The sequence below is a fragment of the Eublepharis macularius genome, chromosome 2 (genome assembly GCF_028583425.1).
Source record: "Eublepharis macularius isolate TG4126 chromosome 2, MPM_Emac_v1.0, whole genome shotgun sequence".
NCBI lineage: Eukaryota > Metazoa > Chordata > Lepidosauria > Squamata > Eublepharidae > Eublepharis > Eublepharis macularius.
In genome coordinates, this window is record NC_072791.1 from 151,501,087 (window position 1) to 151,522,320 (window position 21,234).

At 43.2% G+C, this 21,234-nt stretch overlaps 1 protein-coding gene across 1 annotated transcript; it reads left to right on the forward strand.

Annotated features, from left to right (window-relative positions):
- The first annotated feature begins 7,939 nt into the window (after positions 1-7,939).
- RAD9A (RAD9 checkpoint clamp component A) lies at positions 7,940-21,126 on the forward strand. Its single transcript, XM_054970603.1, has 12 exons — positions 7,940-7,992; positions 9,685-9,811; positions 10,808-10,878; positions 11,451-11,591; positions 14,180-14,294; positions 16,549-16,648; positions 17,176-17,285; positions 17,583-17,689; positions 17,771-17,835; positions 17,971-18,069; positions 18,546-18,753; positions 20,163-21,126. The coding sequence occupies exons 2-12, from the start codon at positions 9,778-9,780 to the stop codon at positions 20,265-20,267; spliced, it is 1,155 nt and encodes a 384-aa protein (XP_054826578.1). The 5' UTR covers positions 7,940-7,992; positions 9,685-9,777; the 3' UTR covers positions 20,268-21,126.
- Positions 21,127-21,234: the final 108 nt, after the last annotated feature.

The window sequence follows — 21,234 nt, forward strand, 5'->3', positions numbered from 1 at the left end:
TGTGATCTTCATGCTACGGAAAAGGAGCACATGATGCATGTGCTGCCTTCCCAGAGCATAGCCCCACATGTAAGGATGGCTGGCTATGCAGGCCCAGAAAGGGAGCAGGCAGGGGAAGCTGAGTCAACCCACAGCATCCACCTGTCACTCTTTTTGTGTGTAGTCGTGGTGCTTTGACAGCAGCTGAAAAGGCAGAGGTTAGCAGAGGCAATCCAGGGAAGCTAAACTGCACTGTGTTGGCTGTCAGAGAACCTCCACCTCAGGGCTCTCAATCTGCCTATGGGCCCTGGGAATTTTTTCCCCCCAGCCCGCCCCACCCCCAGCACTCCTGCATGAAAGAAACATCTGCAGAGGGATTCTATCTCTGTGAACAGGAACCCTTCTTTTTAAACATTCTCTTTCATGCAAGAAGATCCTACACCCACACACATGTAGACTCTGCTCACAAGCTGGCAATCACAGATAGATGGGGGGGACCAGTACATTCAAGCCTCCTCCCACTCTGTGTGTTAATTTCAAGGGAAATGTAGAGGGAAATACCACCATGCATACAATCCACTGCTATCACAAATGCCTCTGCGTTTATACCACCAACAGAAAAAAATCAAAAATTGTTACTGTGTGTTCGACTGCATCATCTTGCCTAGGGTTTGTGCAATCATCCAAACACAGGCCACTCCACTAACTATGGCTAGTTCTATTCCTTCAAAACAGGATCTGAAACCATGCATGAAGTTAATTGACCAGAGTTATTGTTAGCTATGGTTTCACATGACATACAAACACTGACATCCTGAATCCTGACTTGTTCCCCAGAGCCTCCTTTGCTCACTCCCCTACTACAGACATGCCTGGCCAGAGCAAACCACATTTGTTGAGGCAAGCCAGGATTACAGTGATCATCTAGGTAGGAGATAAATCCTGTTTTGAAAAGTAAATATAGTTAAAATAAGCCATTGTTTTTCATTCTTTGAACTGAGCCATATGTGACAGCCTTTGTCTCAAATATATTTCAAGAACGACAGGTTAAAAGAATACCTTTTAAATTTTAGACATGTGTTTCTCATATTTTTAGATCTGTTATATTTAATGTGAGAAATTATTCTGTCGTAGTATGTGTGCATGTAATGTTTGTTTGTAACCTTTGTATTGTGGTGTCTTCAGAAAAGTCCAGCAATCTTGAATCATGGCAGGTATTTTTTCTAAAACGGAAACAGTCCCACAGCCACTTTAGATGTCTTTCCTTTGCTTCTTCTCTTTCTGTAGAGCATCTTAGCATGCTGTCTCTCCTCTGCCATAGTCTCAGGGTATAAGCAGATCAGGATGGGAGGCCTCCTTGTACTACGGATGCTCAAGCACCTGGTCCAGCAGCAGCACACATACATGGGAGGAGCACTGCCACTTCTTCTCAGCCTTTCAGTTCAAAGATAATCATATTGTCACAAGTATTGCACTTGTAGTCAGTCGGGAGGAAGGGATAGCAGAACGTCCTTTAAGCTATACTGGTACATTGGGCCCAAAGAGTCTTCTGTCTTGCACTCTTCTGTCTTTTGTCCTTTTTGTACTTTGCCCCCATTTCTGCTACCAGATACACATAAATAACAATTAAAGCAACAAAAAGTTGTTTGGATTATCTCTCCTCCTTTTGAGTTGTTTCTAATTTTGTCATCTCTTCAGTTTTCTCCTTTAGTGAAAGAACACTGGAGACTTAAGGTGTCCATATAATATTTTAATTGTATATACACATAAACACTAGAGCATAAATGGAAGCAAATAAAAGCAGTTTACAAAACTCTTGATCTGGTATCAGATCCCCAAGATAACACTATAGGCCACTGTAGTCCTTCTCCTCCCCTCCATCCAGGCAGCAGATCTATGCCCACCAAGAAATAAACATGCAGATTAAAATGAATGGGGAGCTGAATCCTTGCAGGCAAGGGAGCTCTGTGTATAAATCAAAACTCTCATTTTCAGTAGCCAGTTTGATGGAACGGTCATTGCACATTTTGCTATTACTGGTCAGCAAGTTCAAGGATCTCCAGCAGTCCAGATGGCTGTCAACACTGATCCGTTTCTAGCTGGTTATTTTAGTGTAGGTCCAAGCCATTTCATTGTTCAATTGTTGGGTCTGTTTTGTCATACAGGCATAGATCTGATGATTCACAATCACATACATTGTGTTTACGTTTGACATTAGGTTTTTTTTTCTCTAGTTTTGCTTTGTTTTGTTTTGCTTGAAATGTGTGTTGCTTTGACAGACAACAGATGATGCCTTAAGTTGTGTTCAGTCAGCAGAAATCATTTTGCCGCAAAGGATTTCTCTGCTGCAGGCAGAGAAAGTTACTTGCAGGCCTCAAGGTATGATGTAATTGTAATAGCCATTATTTTTGGAGGCTTGTCAGAGTCTACAAACAACAAATTAGTTAATAGATAGACCATCTGCTTGGCATGCGGAAGGTCCCATGTTCCATCTCCAGTTTAAAGGATCAGGCTGAAGGTGATGTGAAGGACCTCTACCTAAGACCCTGGAAAGCAGCTGCCAGTCAGAGTAAACAATACTGACCTTGATGGACCAATGGTCTGATTCAGTATAAGGCAGCTCCACATGTTCATGTGAATCACTAGGTTAAAAATTCAAATCCACTTTCTTCAGATCCTGTCACTGAAAAGGAAACTAGGCTATAGTTTCATATAACCTAGCAAAACATAGTAGGTGACAAGATGTCACTTCTGTCAGAACTTGTGGCCAGAGCAATGTCCGGATAGCCCGAAGCCTTGAATTTGAATTAAGAGAGCTGTGATTTAGTGGTTGGTACATTTGCTTTTTAGAAATCTGACATACAATTCACAGTTGTGCTGTCTGCTTCAGGGAACTGCTTGTGTATTTGTAAGCCACTAACAATGCAATGCTAAAAAGAGTTATACTCTTCTAAATCTATTGACTTCAGAGGAATTAGAATGGTGTAATTCTGCCTAGGATTGTCCTGTAAATATTACAAAATATCTTTCCTCCAGAGCACTTTCTCAATGAAGCAAAACCTCTACAGGGGGCACCCTTGGAATTTCTCATTGCTTAGGGAACTGGGGTAAGTCCCCCCTTGCTATAAGAACACACACCTGTAGCATGGATACTGTCTGGCTGTACAGGCATCAGCTTGTGGAATACTAGGACAGGAGCGGGAAGGCCCAGATGCTACTTGCCTTTCTGTCACTGTACCCTGTGCTTTAACTCCGTAATATTGAAGCAGATTACGTCAAGGTGTGTGTATTTCATATGTGCCTTGTATATGAATGTTGGCACCAAACAAAAGAGACTAACTTTTGCTTGCATGTGCTTCAATACTGACTGTTCAATACAACAGTAATTTCAGATGCAAAGCTGTTAGCCTCACTTTAAAAAGGGAAGATTAGGTGGGTAGCCAAGTAAGCTTGCAGTAGAACAGCAGGATTTGAGTCTAGTGGCACCTTGGAGACCAACAAGATTTTCAAAGTGTAAGCTTTCAACAGTCACAGCTCCCTTCTTTAGACATGAGGGAAAGGGAAAACATTCTAGGGTTGCATTTCTATGTGCATTTACTAGGAAATAAGTACCATGTAATTCAGTATGATTGTTTTTCAGTAAGCCTGCCTAGGATCAGGCTACAAGCTTTTCCTTGAAGACAAAAGCACATTTCAGAGATCTTCTTTGGGCATGTCTAAGAGTTTCTACATAACAAAAAAACTTCTGACATCTTTCTAGGAACAACAAATCCTCATGTTGTACTACAAAAGTATTTTAAAACTTCACTGACTTTCAAAAGTGATTTGCTATGCAGTATCTGGGATTGCTGTTTGAGAAACAGTAGGTCTTAAAGCCTCACTGGGCAAGTGGAGCTATTCACATGGTTCTTCGGACCATGGCCAACCTGATTAGCAAGCTGATCCATAATACATTTAAGACAAAACCCTTGGATTTCTTAAACGAGTTTAATCCCATTGTGTAACTGGGACTCACTCAGGTCAGTCCCAAGTAATTTGACTTGCCTGGACTGGGGAGGAGGCTACCTACTATTAGCAGTAGAGGAAAATTAAGTTCCAAAGGACTGAGAGAGTCCTGGCCTACACGACCACTTCAGAGACATTCAGGTAGAACTGAGTTATAGATGAGGATTTAGCAGCAAGTTTTATTTGAAGACTATTTGTACTAATGTATATCCTGCACTTGATTAGATTGTGCATGAATACGATGAGATCATACGTTTACCTTTCAATTTTGTTTTGTAGCATTCCAAGCGCCAAGTTTAACCCCAGGTGCTCTCTTAAAACAGGCAAATATTATTACCCTCTTAGGCTTTTTTTAAAAATCAGGTCTGTTTGTACTGGCAAGGTATTTTCTTTCCAGAGAGGAAACTTATTTGATTTTCAAGGATTGTTAGGTACTGGTCCCAGGGGAGCCATTTTACATTAGGGTGGGGGGAGAGAGATGGAGAGAAAAGGCACCATTTTCAGTAGTGGTCTTAAGGTCCTGTCCTTGAGTTTGTTTAAATGTAAGACTTCAAACATGTCTGTTTTGCACGGTATTATTGTTTTTTCCCCATGTTTCATAGCTCATGTTAATTACAGTAAAGCTAACAAAGAACAGACAACTTCTGAAGCAAATCAAATTTACATATTTAGCATGCAGTCCCAGCACCAGACACATTCAAACTTGTAAAACAATTCAGAATACAGAGCAGTCAAATTACAGCATTCTCCAACTGTGTCATGTAAAGAGGGAGGGGGAACATCAACACTAATGCCAATGAACAGCAAAAATATTAAATAACATTGTTGGTATGAATCTGAGCAGAGAGGAAAATTACTCCCCCCCCCACTCACACCCCATCTTGAATCACCCAAACACCACTCTCTATTCTCTGTTACTTCAAGGTAAGAAATAATTTCAGGTAGTCACACAGATTACAGTTATGTTAGTAGTCAGTGGTCCTGAAAGTGTGCTTACTTTACACCTTAATGGTAATAGTTTTAGGTGGGTAGCTGTGTTGGTTTGCAGTAGAACAGCAGGATTTGAGTCAGAGTGTAAGCTTTCAAGAGTGAGTACTCCCTTCTTCAGACCATAATGGTAATATCAACTTCCTTTTTAAATATATGTATGTGTGTGTTTTACATGAATAGACATAATGCAGGCTGGCTATGAAAGCATGCAGTGGGCAATGGTGACTTCTGCAAAATGAACCAATGGAGCTGGAAAATATCTTCATTGGCCCAGAATTCTTCGTATCTGCATATATTACGGAATGGCATTTCACTACTGCAAAAAGTGCACCAGTCTGTTTTTGCTAACATGTATAACCCTTTCTTATATTCTTATTTCCTAATGATAATTCTTGTCATGGTGGCTGTTTGCATTTAGCTGAAGGAAGAAGAGGGTTGTTACTATGTTCATGGCTCTCAGATGGTAACTTTCTCGTAAGTTGGTGAGGAACTTTATATGCTATATAATACACAATGAATGATATGCTGAACACTCAAGTGACTGAACAGTCAGCTTCATGAAAGCTCTTGGAAATGGCTTGCATGCTAAATAGGTGTACTTTTCTACACACAAGTCTTGCCTCCACATGCAGCAGCAGAAATGAGAATACTCCCCCCCCCCACAGTTTTTGCACAGAAGGGAGAAAGGAAGCTCTTCTTGTTCTGGCAGCAGCTGTTAGCAATAATGCTTTTCTCCAAGCTGTGAGACTTCACATTGATGTAGCAGATAATTTGCTCTCAAAGATGAAGACCAAGCCAGATTATTTTCTTTTTTGTAAGCAAATCCTGGGCCGTTTTCATGTGTCTTTCCCCTAGCAAAAAATTGCACAACTCACGGATTTCCCATCTTGATTCCATTCCACGGCACGATTTCTGACGTCATTGTGCCACGAAATGGAATGATGGGAAATTGCACCATGAAGATACCGTCGTTCTGTGAGTTTTGTGCGATTTTGCAAGAGGGGAAAATGGCCCTAGTTGCTCACCACAATCTTAAGCACACACAACCGCATTTCAGAAGACTGACTTTTCTAGTAGGGGTGTTTAGAATCACACTTTCTTGATCCCTTTTGAAACATTTCCACAATACCTTTTCAAGATGTGTCCTTCATTACTTTTACGTTAATGATACTGCTAATTTGGCCAATGGGCCTTGAGCAATGCCACACTGTAAATACTACAAAAATAAGAATAAACTATTGTCTTCCATTACTGCTAACATCTTTTGGTTTAAATTTGAGAAAATATGTATTTCTGATGGCAGTAAATACAGAACTGTGCAGTGCAGACTGGAAGGCCAAGGGGTATACTCGGCAGAGCAACAGTGCTAAATAAGCAGTTCACTACCCGGGACTCATATATCGGAAGCGTCATCTCTCCCCAAACAAATCTATGTGCCAGAGTTGGATGCTCTTGCTTCTCCACAGACCATCCTACTCTGTTGCTACACCAACCTTATGGAATGAACTACTGAAAAGTTTCCTTTTTGAAGATGTGTTAGAAAAGGTATCAGGCTGTTTTGTTTCCTGACTGAGGTTGCCAGATGGAGGCGGGGGGGCAGTAGTATATTTTTTTTAACTGATGTTGTTGGGTGGTTTATTCTTTGCGGGGAGGGTTTGGAGTTTACAATGATATTATTATTGTATTTATAGCTGCAAGTCCATTCTTTTTGGAAAAAAGATACACATTTAAAATAAATAAGGAACCATGGAAAGCGAATCCCAATATTATTGCAGAGAAGGCTGAACATACTAAAGACTGTATTGTCGAAGGCTTTCACGGCCGGAGAACGATGGTTGTTGTGGGTTTTCCGGGCTGTATTGCCGTGGTCTTGGCATTGTAGTTCCTGACGTTTCGCCAGCAGCTGTGGCTGGCATCTTCAGAGGTGTAGCACCAAAAGACAGAGATCTCTCAGTGTCAGACAGTGATCTCAGTGTCAGACAGTGATCTCTCGTGACACTGAGAAATCTCTGTCTTTTGGTGCTACACCTCTGAAGATGCCAGCCACAGCTGCTGGCGAAACATCAGGAACTACAATGCCAAGACCAGGCAATACAGCCCGGAAAACCCACAACAACCATACTAAAGACTGCTTCTTCTTGTACTGTAAACTGTTAAAAGCTAAGGAAACTTTGTCTTAAATAACTGAACATCACCGCTAATTATAAAGCACAGCCAGTTAAATATTCAGCAGTCATAAATGCCTATATGAAGTTCATCACAACCAGCTCCCAAATATTTGGAATAAGAGAAAAAGATTTCCTCACTCTTCCCAATCTGTCTTTATGTTAAAACTTGCACAGTGCAAGTTACAAAAGCATAATAAGTCGTCTGGATCCTGGACAGCCAAACTGCATATTTGGAAAATTAGAAAAGAAGGGCCTTCCTTTAACCATCATCTTGACATCCAACCCATCATGTTGTACGAGAGAGTCGAGTTTAGCTCTGGGAGACTCTAGTAGGAATCCTCGCTTTGACGTAGAAGCTTGCCAGGTGACCCTGGGCCAGTCACATCCTCTCAGCCGAGCCTACCTCACAGGATTGTCGTGAGGATAAACTGAAGGAGAGAAGGCTGCTTTGGCAGCTAACCCCCACCCCTACCCCGCTCGCTCATCTATTCTAGAACCAGTTTCCGTCTCGCTGCTGTAGTCAAAGGCCCGATGAATGAAAAAAAAACACCGTCAACTTCTCTCTCGCCCTTAAAGCGGCGGAGACAGCCAAGAACATTCCGGCAGGCATCCGCCCTCGTACGATCATGTGACCGGAAGTCCTCTTCCAATGCGTCTTAACCCGTCCTTGCCCGCCTTGCTTCTTCAGCATCCCCAGAACATGATCGGCGCATTGTCCAATAAGAAGGCAGCTTGGGAGAAAAAGGCGGGCTGTCAAGGGAGAGGAATTTGGCGCGCCTGGTTGGCTTTGGAGGGAGGTAGGAGACGCCGAGGAGTGCGAGGTCGTTAGTGGGGCGTTTGGCGTGAGAAGGTTCGAATGGGGGAATCGCTTGTGTAGAGACCAGAACAAGCACACCCGACCCAGGGGAACCCTCCCTGTGGGAGAGGCTAGCTTTGAGTACTGCCCTAAAATACTTGAATGGGACCCCCCCCAAACCCCTCCTTAAAAGAGTTTTAGGCTGGAATTGTAGGACGCGCTTGTACTTTTTAGAGGCTCGCTTCCTCCCCTCTCTCTTGCCATAAAACCCATAAAGGAACAGGTATGCTTTTTAGGAGGGTTCGGATTCAAGTACTCGTCCCCCCCTCCCAAGCCAACCCTGGTGCCGAAAGCGTGACAGCTGAGCTGCATCCTCCAGTTTCCAACCCAGAAGCAAAAAGGAGCAAGGGAAGGATCTGATATAGGATAATAGATGTGCGACCTTGTAGGGATGCCTCTTTGTTTCCACTTGTGCGCTATTTCTGTGTTTGCTTCTTATGTTTATACCACTGTTTAGTTCTTTGATTTGTTAAAGGTATTGTGTGCTACTCCTAGACTAAGAGGTTCTGTCTGGGACAGTAATGAGCAGTACAAAAGCCATCACTAAAATATAAATTCACAAAGTGCAGTAGCAAGTACTCTTTGGCAAAGTGCTAACAAACATAACATTCATAAAACATTAAAAATGAACTACTAAGAGAGTAGTTATGATGACATTAATAAAGATGTCCATTTTCTGAACTTCAAATGCCTTGTGGAATAATAAGGTTACTGCCTGCCTTTTAATGTCAAGAGCAGAACTAGCTGGGTCGGTGTTGTACAATATGTATGTATGCAGGGCTACAGCCTATGGGAAGGACAGCAAACTCCCACAAAATGCTGAATTAGTGAACACATAATTTGCAGTGAAACTAACAGTACTAGTCTATGCATGTCCACTAAGAAGTAAGTCCTACTAGTCAGTCTGGTGAAGCTGGGTTCAGATAGCCGGCTCAAGGTTGACTCCCCCATCCATCCAAGGTCGGTAAAATGAGTACCCAGGTTCCTTGGGGTAAAGTGTAGATGACTGGGGAAGGCAATGGCAAACCACCCTGTAACAAGTCTGCCAAGAAAACGTCGTGATGCGACGTCCCCCTGTGGGTCAGTAATGACTCGGGGCTTGCACAGGGGAACTACCTTTACTTTTTTAAGCATAGCACTGCAGTGATAGAGGCCTAAATCATATTCCAACTTGGAAGCAGCTGTGCAGATACTGAAGCTGGCATCTTGTGCCCATTTACTTGGATTTCAATGCAGTTAAAGGCAGCAAGACTTACTTGTGAGTAACGAAGCATATCACTGGGCTGTGAGCCAGAAAAACTAAGGACTATAAACATTTTATACTCTAATTCCCAACGTATGCAAATGAGTTTCCCTGAATCTGTTGGGTTTTTTTACAGTACTCCTACAGCGGGTAAAGATAAAGAATTCACTTTTTGATCTACCTACAGCCACTAAGTCCACACTGGAAAACTGGCAATTTATAAGGCTCCAATTAGCTGTATTGTTGACCTAGTGGGCCTAATTTCAAAGCAATATCTGGTGATTGCCACACAAGAGGTGTTTCTCCTTAACCGAAATAAGTAGTCAACGAAATGTTAGTTGGAATAATAATGAATTTAATAATGGATTTATTTTCTATTTTTTCTGGTATCCACTTTGAACCTCATGGGGTTTCTTTCTATCCCAAACCAGTGCTGACATCAGGAAACAAAGTGAAGAATAATTTCACAAGCATTTAGTTCCCCTCATCTAGTCTGCCCCTGATGTAGATGACCTTGGTGGCTTCTCTTCTTGAGCATGAAGTGCATCGTTACGGGTGGTAATGTGAAAGGTGAGGCAACATGATGTTTGGATATGGGCATTCACCTCTGGGCGGTGGTGACAATGAGCAGGTCTTCCTCAAGGCAGGAGACTGTTTTACATGAACAGAAGAACAGGAGGCTTCCCCTTCTACAGCTGCTGAATAGCTTGGACAATATAAAATATTTTATTTATTAGCCAAAGTCTCAATTTAAATGGCAGATGGTATAGAGCTGGGAGCTTGACGCTCATAGCATTGCTAAACATACTTGCATCAGATAGTACTATGTGGCTCATATGCTTCAGAAATAATTGCTCTGTTTGGAGGGGCTGTGAGTTTGGTATGGGAACGTATGGGTAGTGCAGGAAAGAATTTAAATCTATAGGATTCTGTATCAAGTTTTCAGCAGCAAGAGTTATTATCTGCCTTGGATTTTAATGGCCCTTTGTTTAAGCATAGTAGAGGAAAAGCACCCAGATGAGAGCTTTCTGCCGTAAAAAGAGAATTTCCTGTTGGGCAAGAGAAGAGAATGGAAAGAAAATGGTGGCAGTGGGAAGCATTGTGGCACTGTATTGGAGATATACAGAAAAAGAATGTTTTGTTTTGTGTGGGAAGGGATTTCGCTGTAGAATAACAATAAAATATAAACAATGGTTCAAGATTGTTTAATGCAAGGTGAAACTGTATGAGGTGATCTCAGCCTGTGCAAAGGAGCTGTAGTGGAATGCACTGAAAGTCTTTTAGGCTTAGAGCCAAACTACAAGTGACGCCTGACACAGGTTGGACACTTGTGAGCTTCCCTCAAGTTTTGATGGGAAATGTAGGCAGCTTGGTGGAATGTTGGACAAGAGACAGTTGAAAAGTCCATTGGACAGCAGTCAGAGAGCCAAGCTGAAAGACCAGGACGCCTACATTTCCCATGTAGATGATTTGCGGGAAGCTGACAAGTGTCCAACCTGTGTCAGGCGTCACTTGTAGCTTGGCTCTTATTCATAATGACTTGGTGTTCTTCTGTTCCTCATGCAGCTCTGGGGAAAGCAGTGCACTCTCTATCCCGTATCGGAGATGAAGTCTACATTGAGCCTCTGCAAGAAGGGGTAAGGCAAAGGGCGGAGAGAGGAAGAGGAGAGGTTTTGAAAGAGGAATGTGATCAAGTGTGGAAAGGGATTATCCACAGCAAAATTAACATGCTGGTGTTTTTTAAGACAGAGTTTAAAGGGTTGCAGGGAAGGGTGGAAATTGGAAATTGGGGGCTTTGAGTAAAGCATTCTAGCAATATATTAGAAGAAGATATACTACCAGTGTGCTGGAGCTGAGATTCTGGACTTATTGGGTATAACATCTTGAAGTTTTATTTTTAAAAAACTAAAATTTTAAAGGGTTAAGATGATTATTCATTAGTGATGTGTCACCTATGAGACAAAATGAGGGAAACACAGTCCAGGCATATTTCTCTGAAATGTATATATTTCTCCTGTGCTACTGTTTTTCTCTTCACTGACAACGTGTTATTTAAAGAGGAAGTGGTCTGGTAATGTGCATGTATGTAGGCCAGTGATGCTGTGCCTGTGCAAAGCGGCTTAAGCTAATAGGAGGGTAAAAGGAAGTTGGGCACCTTCTGATCTACTGTGAGGATGACAGTCCTGATGCTTTCATTCTGTCTTTCCAGCTCTCCTTGCGTGCAGTAAATGCATCTCGTTCAGCGTATGCCTGCTTCCTGTTTGCTCCACTTTTCTTCCAGCACTATGTGCCTGTAGAATCAAAGTCTGTTCCCGATGCCGGCCCTGTCAGATGTAAAGTGCTTATGAAGGTTAGTTATATTGGGCTGTATATAGATTGCACAGGGGACAATTGCGTGCTCTTCTTGGAAGGTTCCAGCATAAGGGATTGCCTCTTACCCCAGAGGGCGCTCCACTCAGCAGGAAAACATCTACTGGTGGTCCCTGGCCCCAAGGAAATCTTGCCTCGCCCAGGGCCCGGGCTTTTTCAGTCTGGGCCCCAACCTGGTGGAACTTTCTGTCTGAGACAACTTGAGCCCAGAGGAATTTATTATCATTCCACCGGGCCTGTAAGATGGAGATATTCCACCAGACCTTTGGTGGTTGAGGCAAACGGGGACCCCTCTCCGGCCCCTTACTGTGGGGAGCACTCCCTCTCAGTTTTAGCTCCTTTGTTTGTTGTTTGCCATCAGCCACCATGGGCCCAAATGATTACATGTGGGATTGTGCAATATACGCTGCTGAGGGTGGGTTGTGAGCTGCTCTCTTTATGCTACCTGTTTTAGTGGTGTAATTTGTATTTTAAATGGGTGGAATCCGCTCTGAGCCTGCTTGCGGGGAGAGCAGACTACAAACTGAATAAATTATAAAATAGCACCTGCTGACTGTGACAATAGGCTGACTTAGGAGAACATCATGAGTGGGTGATATAATTGTGATGGACCGTACCACTTCAGATTGTAGGTGATAACCTGTTTACCATTCCCCCATGGAAAAAATTTCTAGATGAAGAAAACTAGCATGTGAGAGAGGAAGCTAGGCCATACTTCTCTCCCTGACATTTAATTTTCCATGTGCACAAAGTTGTGTTATAGAGAGAGGCATTCATTTAAGATTTGCAGTCTGAGCATTGTAGTCCAGTTAGGCTTTCCATTTCATGAACTGGCTGTGAACCAGGATGTTGTTTGTTGGGTAGTTTATTTTATTTATTTTTATTTTATTTTATCAAATTTATACCCTGCCCTCCCTGCAGACAGGCTCAGGGCGGCTAACAACATATATTTTACAATTAAAACTATATACATAGCTAAAAACCATAAAAACAAAAAACTTGCAGCAAGATTCTGCGTTTCACCACATGGACTCGTCCTTTGCAGGATGATTGCAAAGAGGATCAGACTTGATCGTATGCCATGCACCTTGGTGTCACAAGTGGAAGTCTTGAGTTCTGTTCTCAGGTGTGAAGGAGGAGTTGGTGTATCAGTTAGAGCAGTAGAGATTCTATTTTGCGTTTTGTTTCCCTCTTCCTAGACTTGGAATCTGGCTGCATGCTTTTGTATGCTTACATAGGCCTAAGCCCTGTTAATTTCAGCAGGATTTCCTGTGCATGTGAAAGGATCAGGCTGCAAGGCCACTTCCACACTTCCCTGTGTGGCCAGTTGGATGCCCCTGCTTTGTGGACAGAAATTCCCTACATGGGGTTTCTGCATTTTGCCCCTTTTCACCCCTTTAGGGCTTCAAATGCGTAGCAGCGTCTCCTTAACCATGGCTTGGCTGTGCAGGGGGAGAGAGTTGCCAGGGTGGAGGGGGTGGAGGTCGGATTGTCATTGCCTTGGTTAGCACAAGGAAGAGGGAGGGGAGAGCAGTGAGCAGAACAGGAATTTCATCTCTGCTTGCTGCCCCCCAATTTGCTGCTGCTTCTACTTTTCCTGCCCATATGAAGAAGTGGTCTAAGAGGGTTAAAATAATTCCTTATTCTGTCACTTTACTAATTCAGTGTTTTTTTAAAAAAATGAGTGTGGGTTGGATATACATCTTCCTTTCTACAAAACTGAAGAAGACGAGAGAAGAAACTGAGAGCCCATGTGATGTGATGATTAGTTTGCCAGACAATGACTGGGGAAACCTGACTTCAAAATTCTGCTCTGCTAGGGTCTTACGGGTGACCTTGGGCCAGTAACAAGTTCATAGCCTAACCTACCTCCTTGGGTCGTTGGGAAGCGGGGCATGTTCATTGCCCTGAGCTCTTTTAAGTAACAATGGAATAAAAATATAATGGGCAAAGTTTGTGAGATGTCTAAAGGTGGTTGTTAGCCATTAAAGGAAACAGCTCCAAAGCAACATCTCTGAGCATCAAACACTGATTAAAAACTGATGGGCGGTCTATGCTATTCAGTCCAAATACTGTACATCACAGATGTTTAGTCTGATCTGGCAGGGCTGCTGCTATGAACTGATAAAAACTACGGGTGGATGCAAGGGTATAGAGCTGTCAGAAATGTCACATTCTTTTTTTTAAGCTGCTGTGATTTTTATGGTGCTGTGCACCCTGTGTTGATTAACAAATACTTTCAAAGCACATGGAGGCAAGCACACACCAAGTTCTGCCTATAGCTTGGGCTAAAATCATTCCATTCCTCATTGTTACTCAGTCAAACTGCCAAAAACAGCCTTTATTCAGGCTTCAAAACTGAACTGTTTTGACTGTGAGTAGAAATAGTTCTGCCAGCAAAAAACTAAAGCTGTCTGAAATGAAATCAGGACACCCCATCTTGGTCTTCTGGGAGGGGAGTAGGTACTAATGGCTACATTGTTGTACATGGCAGCTGTTCCTTGTTTTGGGGAAGAGTGTTGGGGAAAAAATATACATATCATTGTCGGCTTCTCTTGTGTCTTCCAGTCTTTTCTGACTGTGTTCCGCTCACTCTCCTTGCTGGAGAAGACAGTGGAGAAATGTCTCATCTCACTGCGTTTCTGTGCCAGCATGCTCCGTGTGCAACTGCACTGCAGATACGGTGAGTGCTGGGTAGGAGGAATCTGCCTGAACATAAAGTCTGATATGTTGGGCAATGTGGAGGGATACATGGCTGACAGCGTAACCCTTTGGCCGCTTTCACATTTCCATTTTAATGTGGTTGTTATCCGTAGCTGCCCCAACTGTGTAAAACGATGTGGAGGTGGCAGTTTCAAACAGCATTTACATCCACCACCACCACCACGATCATAATCAATAACAACAACAACAACATCATAAAACAGATGAATCATTTAAATACTTTAAAATCAGAGTCAGCAATAAGTACATATAAAATACCAAGATGGCGGCTCTCTCCACATCATCCTAGCCAATATAAGTAAGGGAGGAGAGAGTACGAGCTGGTGTCATGCTGTGGCTTTGCATATAGGGGGGCAGATGTTATGTACCCCCCCTTATAGGAGACTGGTTGGGAGGCATTTCTAAAACAACTAAGACTGGCCTCAACCAAATGCCTGGAGGAACATCTCCATCTTGCAGGCATGTCAAAAAGACATAAGGTCCTGGCGGACCCGAGTGTCCTCTGATAGAGAGTTCCACCAGGTAGGGTCCAGGACTGAAAAGACCCTGGCCCTGGTTGAGGCCAGCTGAGCCTCTCTGGGGCCAGAGACCACCAGTAGATGTTTTTCTGCTGATCTAAGCACTCTCCGAGGTATATATAGGGAGAGGCAGTCCCTCAGGTATGAACTGTATGTGAATCGCTACGACTATTTCAAATAGTGTCTGAAATGGCACTAAAAGTCCACTGGCAACCAGCAGCCAAAAGGCTTTGCAAAGGCTGTGGGAAAAGGACCTTTGCTGGAGCAGACGTTCTGCAGGCCGACAGGCGACTTGGTGCTGAGATAGAATAGAGCCCTTGTGGTTCCGGGTATATTTGGAGAAAACAATGTAGTTATCAAAAGGGGAACCCATGGAAAGTCAGTTGTAGGAACTTAGAACTCTCTTCCTTAACTCTGAGGAGAAAAGAGAAACAGGAAATCTGGGGCACTCCTGAGGCAAAGCTCCTGGTCAGTTTTGCCAAGAGACTTAAATTGGAATCACTATCTTGCCTGCCCATTGAAGACTGCACAAGAATCAGAGATGGCGGACTCCTCCAAAAAGAGAGAATGGTACATGTCCACCCATCCTGCTGAGCTACTTCCATGTGCAAGGCCTAGTTGGGTCACCAAGTAGAGCTGATGGGTAAAAGGGGCACAGTCCACAGAAAACAGTCTGTTCAATGAAAATGCTCAGCTGTTGCCCACGCTTAAAAATTCTTTGCTGCCAAGCACTATGATCCACATATATCAGATCACTGTGGCAGCCAGTGGTGCTGTAATGGTTAGAATGCTGGAGTACAGCTGTGGAGACGGAGGTTCAAATCCCCAACCAGCCATGAAGCTCATTGGGTTGCTTTGGGCTGGTCTCTCTTATGCAGCCTCTTACCTTACACAGTGGTTGTGAGGAAATACTGGAAGACTAACCATGTATGTTATTCTTTGCTCCTTGGAGAAATGGTAGGATAAATATGTGGCAGATCAACAAAATCCAGACCACACCAGTGCCACAATGACTAAGGGTCATTCTGACTGATAGTCTAATCCCCAGTACTGCAGTGAAGACAGGTCTATTCTGGTTCTGAACTTTCACAAGCATCAGAAGATGGAAGACTTGTATGAATTAAAGCAAATTTCTCAACTTTTTCATGGTTGCTCCTTGGTATTGTGTGTCTGTGACTTCAGACGTTTCCTGGTTTTCTTACTTAATGTAGAGATGTAGGTATCTGAGGCAAGAGGAGTCCCATACTCTGCAAAAGCCTTGTTGCCATGTTGCAGGAGCAGTGTGCTTGGGAGGCTCCTGGATAGAACCAGACCCCTGAAGATCTTTTGTATTCTTCAGTGTTTAGAAGTACCAAGTCCTGAAGGATTGCATTTTACTAAAAAAAGCTCTATCCTGCTAGTATTACTACATTTGAATCTTGGATCTAAGATTTACAGCTGCATGGATTGGCTGTAACAATATTGTTTTAAAACTTTTGCTGAAAAAGTATTTTGATCATAATTTAGAAAAGAATTTATTTCAGAAGAGTATGTTCCCTCAACATTTTCAGTTTTTCAGACTGGGGGAGTAAAAAAATGGTTTGTGTGTGTTGTGGGAAGATCTTCACATTTCTAGAAAAATTTCCTAGTGGCACAGGGGTTCTTGGGAAGACAAACTTTCTTTATGGCCACTTTCAACTAAGGTTTTCTCTGCAGGTGTTGTCAAGACTCATGACTTGTCGTTCCAGGAGTGTGAATCACTGCAGGCAGTTTTTGACACAGAACAGTGCACCCATACTCTGCGTGCTCCTCCCAGGTTGGGGCCATGATGTTTGCAATGGGGCAAAAGGAATCGGGACAAAGGGTTTTGTGGTTAAAGTGTATAGATTTGTCCAGTAATTCTCAGCAGCTTAGAAAGTGGGAAGGGATCACCTATCCATCTGCTATATGTTTGACCCCTACAATCCAGATGCACAGCAGCCTCCTTGCATAGTAGCAGCTAACGTGGTTTAGCTTATGGGCCATGTGTGGGTGAGCAGCAAGGTGTCTGGGAAAATATACATCTCTCTTTTTTCTGAAGATGTTCCTTGAACTACTGGTTTAGTTCTAATACACTAAACCAAGAAAGTGGGAACCTAGTATATGGATTTACATAAAGTTATGATAGAGGAAAAAATGATGGGTACTTCATGCACACATGCTGTGTGCACAGACTGTTCCTTAATAGTTTAATTGGAACAACCTATTGGACTCAAAAGGACACAGTTGGTTATGCTCAGCTAAGGGATTTGCTCATTGCCTCCATTTTTACCCATTTCCCTGCCCCTCCTTTGTCCAATTCAGGTTATTAGTGGATGCTGTGGTTCACTTCCCATTGACTCTAGCTGAGGTGACAATGGGAGCCAGCCCTGGTGGGAAAGTAAGCTTCCGTAGTTACCTGGAAGAAGAGACAGGTGAGCTTCCTACCATGCCCCTTCTTCCACCTTGTCCTCAGAACCCATCAGGGAAGTTGAAGCTTCTTTGTCGCTCCTTAATAGCATGGATATTCAAAAGCTTCTCTGTTCAGGCTTTTTTTTTTGCCTGAGAAGTTTCTGCTTGATGGGGCAGTCTGTCTGAAATGGAGGGTCATTGACGGTCCCTGACAACGTCCCCTACTGCGCTTCCTTGCTGGGGAGGGGAGGCAATAGTTTGGAATGCGGCCAGGGTTAGCTACATGAGAAAAAGAGTTCTGACCTTTGTCACTGCCTCAGAGGCTGGCCGAACGATGGTGACAGAACTGTGTTTGAGTGAGGATGAGTTCCAAGTCTTCCACGTCAAGCAGGAAACACAAGTCACTTTCTGTCTTAAGGAATTCCGGGTGAGTGAACTTCCTGTTCCTTGCGTGAATTTGGGGTGGTTGCCTTTGCCCTTCCTACCCTGTTTCATCTCTGTTTTTTAGGGTCTTCTAAGTTTTGCAGAGTCTTCAAATCTTCCCCTTAATATCCACTTTGATATCCCTGGCAGGTAAGCTTTCTCTGAGGAAACTCCTGAGGAGAAGAGCAGTCTTTGTTTCTGTTCTCTAAAGAGGCAGTGGCCTGAGTGCCATTACTGCTTTGCAGGCTCTTGAGAGTTGGGTCCTCATCAGTTTTCTCCTCACAGGCCAGCTATCTTCACTTTAGAGGACCCCCTGCTAGAAGTGCATCTGGTCTTGGCCACACTGTCAGAGCCAGATAGTCACAGTTCCCAGATGACTAGCTGGTAAGCAAAGTTCTGCCCCACATATGGAAGCACAGAGAGCCAAACCAAGTAGCTAAGAAATTAGAGATAAATGGGGTAAATAGGGGTTTCTTCTTGGTCTCTGCTTGGCAGAGAAGGGCTTAGCTTGGGGTTGCTGGATGACTGGCATTGTCATGCTTATTGAGCAGACCCTGTCTGTCACCTCCCATTCCTAATCAGGGCTGTCCTCTTTATCAGCTGGCTTTCACCTTTGCCTTGGCTTCTATGGGAACAGCTCATCATCTTGGCTTTATGCTAAGCATTTATGCCATAGTTGACCTGGGTTAATTTTATAACTTTGCTTAAATGGTGGGAGACTGAATCAACACACTTGATAGGATTACAACTTGCTCTCTCTCCCCTGCTCCAGCCAAGGCAGATCTCCTCTGAACTCCTCCTCCTGTTCCTAGGAATGTGGGCCTGGCGCTTCCTGACTATTTCCATTTCTCTCTCTCTAGCACACCCAAGGCTGTTGCTTCTGCTTATGACTTCACCAGTGATGACATTGATGCCTACATGATTGCCATGGAAACCACATGTGCTGGCACAGAGGGAGCGTCTCCATCTCCCAGCCCCACCTTTCCCACGCCACATGCCAGTTCTGACACAGAAGACTTGGATAGTGATCCTGAGGGGACTGTGCCAGGCACACCACCACAAAAAAAGGTATATATGTGCAATGCAAGACTTGCTGCCACATAGTTCTCAAAACCATGAGATGCTGGCAATTTGTATGTGTGGAACGTGAGACATTATGCTCAGGAGAACCTTCAGGCCACTTCATTGTTTCAGTGGGAATACTTAACTAATTTCAGCATGTAAGAATGGAGGCCCATACAACACTTATTCCCCTAGATGCCTGGCAAAATCAGCTTTGCTATCCTGATCTTCACACACTACTATCAGACAGTAACATGTGAAGAAGATTGATCTAATGCCAAACCAGAGAAGATGAAAGTGATCAGTAATAACATTTTGAGATTTTTAGGTGTCAATAGTGGTTGTGTTAGCACACCAGGAAATGGTTATTTCCCCCTTTTAAAAAGATAAACTAAGGGCCGTGTTTCCGTGTGTGAGAGAGTGTGTGTGTGAGAGAGAGAGAGATTTGTTAATGTTTAAGGGAAGAGTAGGAGTATATTTTTAAACAATGGAGCATGCAGATGAAGGAACCAAAAGCCTGCCCGCTTTCTGCAACTTGCTTTGCTGTTCTCAATAGTTGAAGGAATTTTCCTGTCAACCCAGCTTTAATGTCCCCCTGGAAGAGCTCCCTTTTCATGCATCTTTAGTTTTGATTAAATAGACATTGTCCCCCACCCTGTTCTTTTACATGCAAATGGGTGAACATGTGGAAATAAAGGAAGATCCCCTTCTAATTCTGTGCTCACAGTCTGCTTTCGTGAATTATCTCCCTGACCCTGCTCTGCAACTAAGAACTTAAATTGTCCATGAAACAGCGATGCCTTTGCCCATCTGAGTTTTTTGGCAGGGAAGATCCTGTGGGAGAAGGGCAATCCCTGAGAATTTCATCTCAGCGGGATGAGGAGTGGGAGTTGGAAAGGTTTCCCAATGAAGCAAAGCCAAAATATAATAAAGAAAAATAAACAAACTTGAAAACCAGCTGCAACCGGGGGGTGGGGGTGGTACAATTCCTTAACTGAAAGTAGTAGAATGTTAAGAGTTAGCTTGTTGAGTGGGGCTTAACCATGACTAATTTTAGCTGGAACCAAGCCATTATCTGCACCCTAAAATTCCAGTCACAATAGTCAGACTTTGCACTACGCTTCCAAATATGTACCCATTTGTTTTTTATGGGTGTGGCAGAAACTCTGCAGAAGGGATGCATTTGGGAGGCTGTGATAGTTTCGAGCAATTGGGAATAGCAGGGAGGCTTGCAGAACCCTTCGTCTTCTGATCTGAATAAACCATCTGCAGAGATTGTATTTGTCTTGGTACACGCGGTGAGTTTTCTAACTGTCCCTCTATTCTGGCACACAAACCACTACTTGAATGGCAGTTGTGCCCTTTAGTTTTCTAGATCTCCTGCTCCAAACCTTTTCTTTCTTTTGCTTTTATAGTTCCGTTCCTTGTTCTTCGGTTCAGTGCTAAACCAGTCACAGACCCTGATGTACCCAGGCTCTGGGCAAGAGGTGCTCGCAGAGGACAGTGAGGGAGAATCCTGAGACAGTTCCTGCTAATTAAGACCAGCTAGATGCTTCAATATGACAACTGGCAAGAAGAGCCACCATCTGTTGGGCTACCAAGCTGGTCCAGCCCTATCCAGAAAAGGATCAAGAGGAGCCCTGGATGACTGAACCAGAGAGATCTTTCCCTATCACAAGCGCTCATTTTTCAAATGTTTCTGGGGGGAAAGAAGCCTTTTCCCTGCTGCAGATAGAATCATACAACCAGAATACAACCCATGATGAGCTCAGTATTTTTTGGAATGCTATTCAAAAATGGCAATGGCTTCAAGATGCCTTATTGCAATGGATTTTTGACTAATGTAGAGAGGCAGAGTATGTCTCCCAATAAATATATTTGTAGATTTTTGGCCTTCTACAAGTCAGAAGCAGCCCTTTTTCTCCTTTGCAATTGATCCATCATTAGTCATAACGCATGTGGAAACCGAAAGAGGATTGCAACAGGAAGAGAAATATTAAGGGAGGGTTTAGAGCCACAGTACTGGCCTGAACACTATTGTGGGAGGTGCGAAAGCACTGAACTGGGCCTTGGCCTGTCCCACTCAGCCAAAGACTCTCAGGAACAGCCCAGTGGAGATGTGCAGAAGAAGAAGGGAACTGGTGGAAATCAGCACAACTTTGTATATAATTACTGGCACTTTTTTTTACTATCAGAGAAGAGGGGGGGTTTCAACCCAAAAAGACCTGGGTAATCAAAAAGGTTGAAAGAAAAAATATTCTACATACAAATGCCCAAAAGGTACCAAAATCTTTAATAAAATTCCAATAATTAAAACTCATTAAAACAGTATCATTCTGTTTCCATATATGTAAGTACCTTCCCCTAGTCTAAAAATTCTTAAACAATTTACACCCATACACATGATGATTCTAAACATTTACAGACATCTTAAAAATGACCAGGTACTGTTACAGTCATTATATATATTCATGTAACCAAATGTGT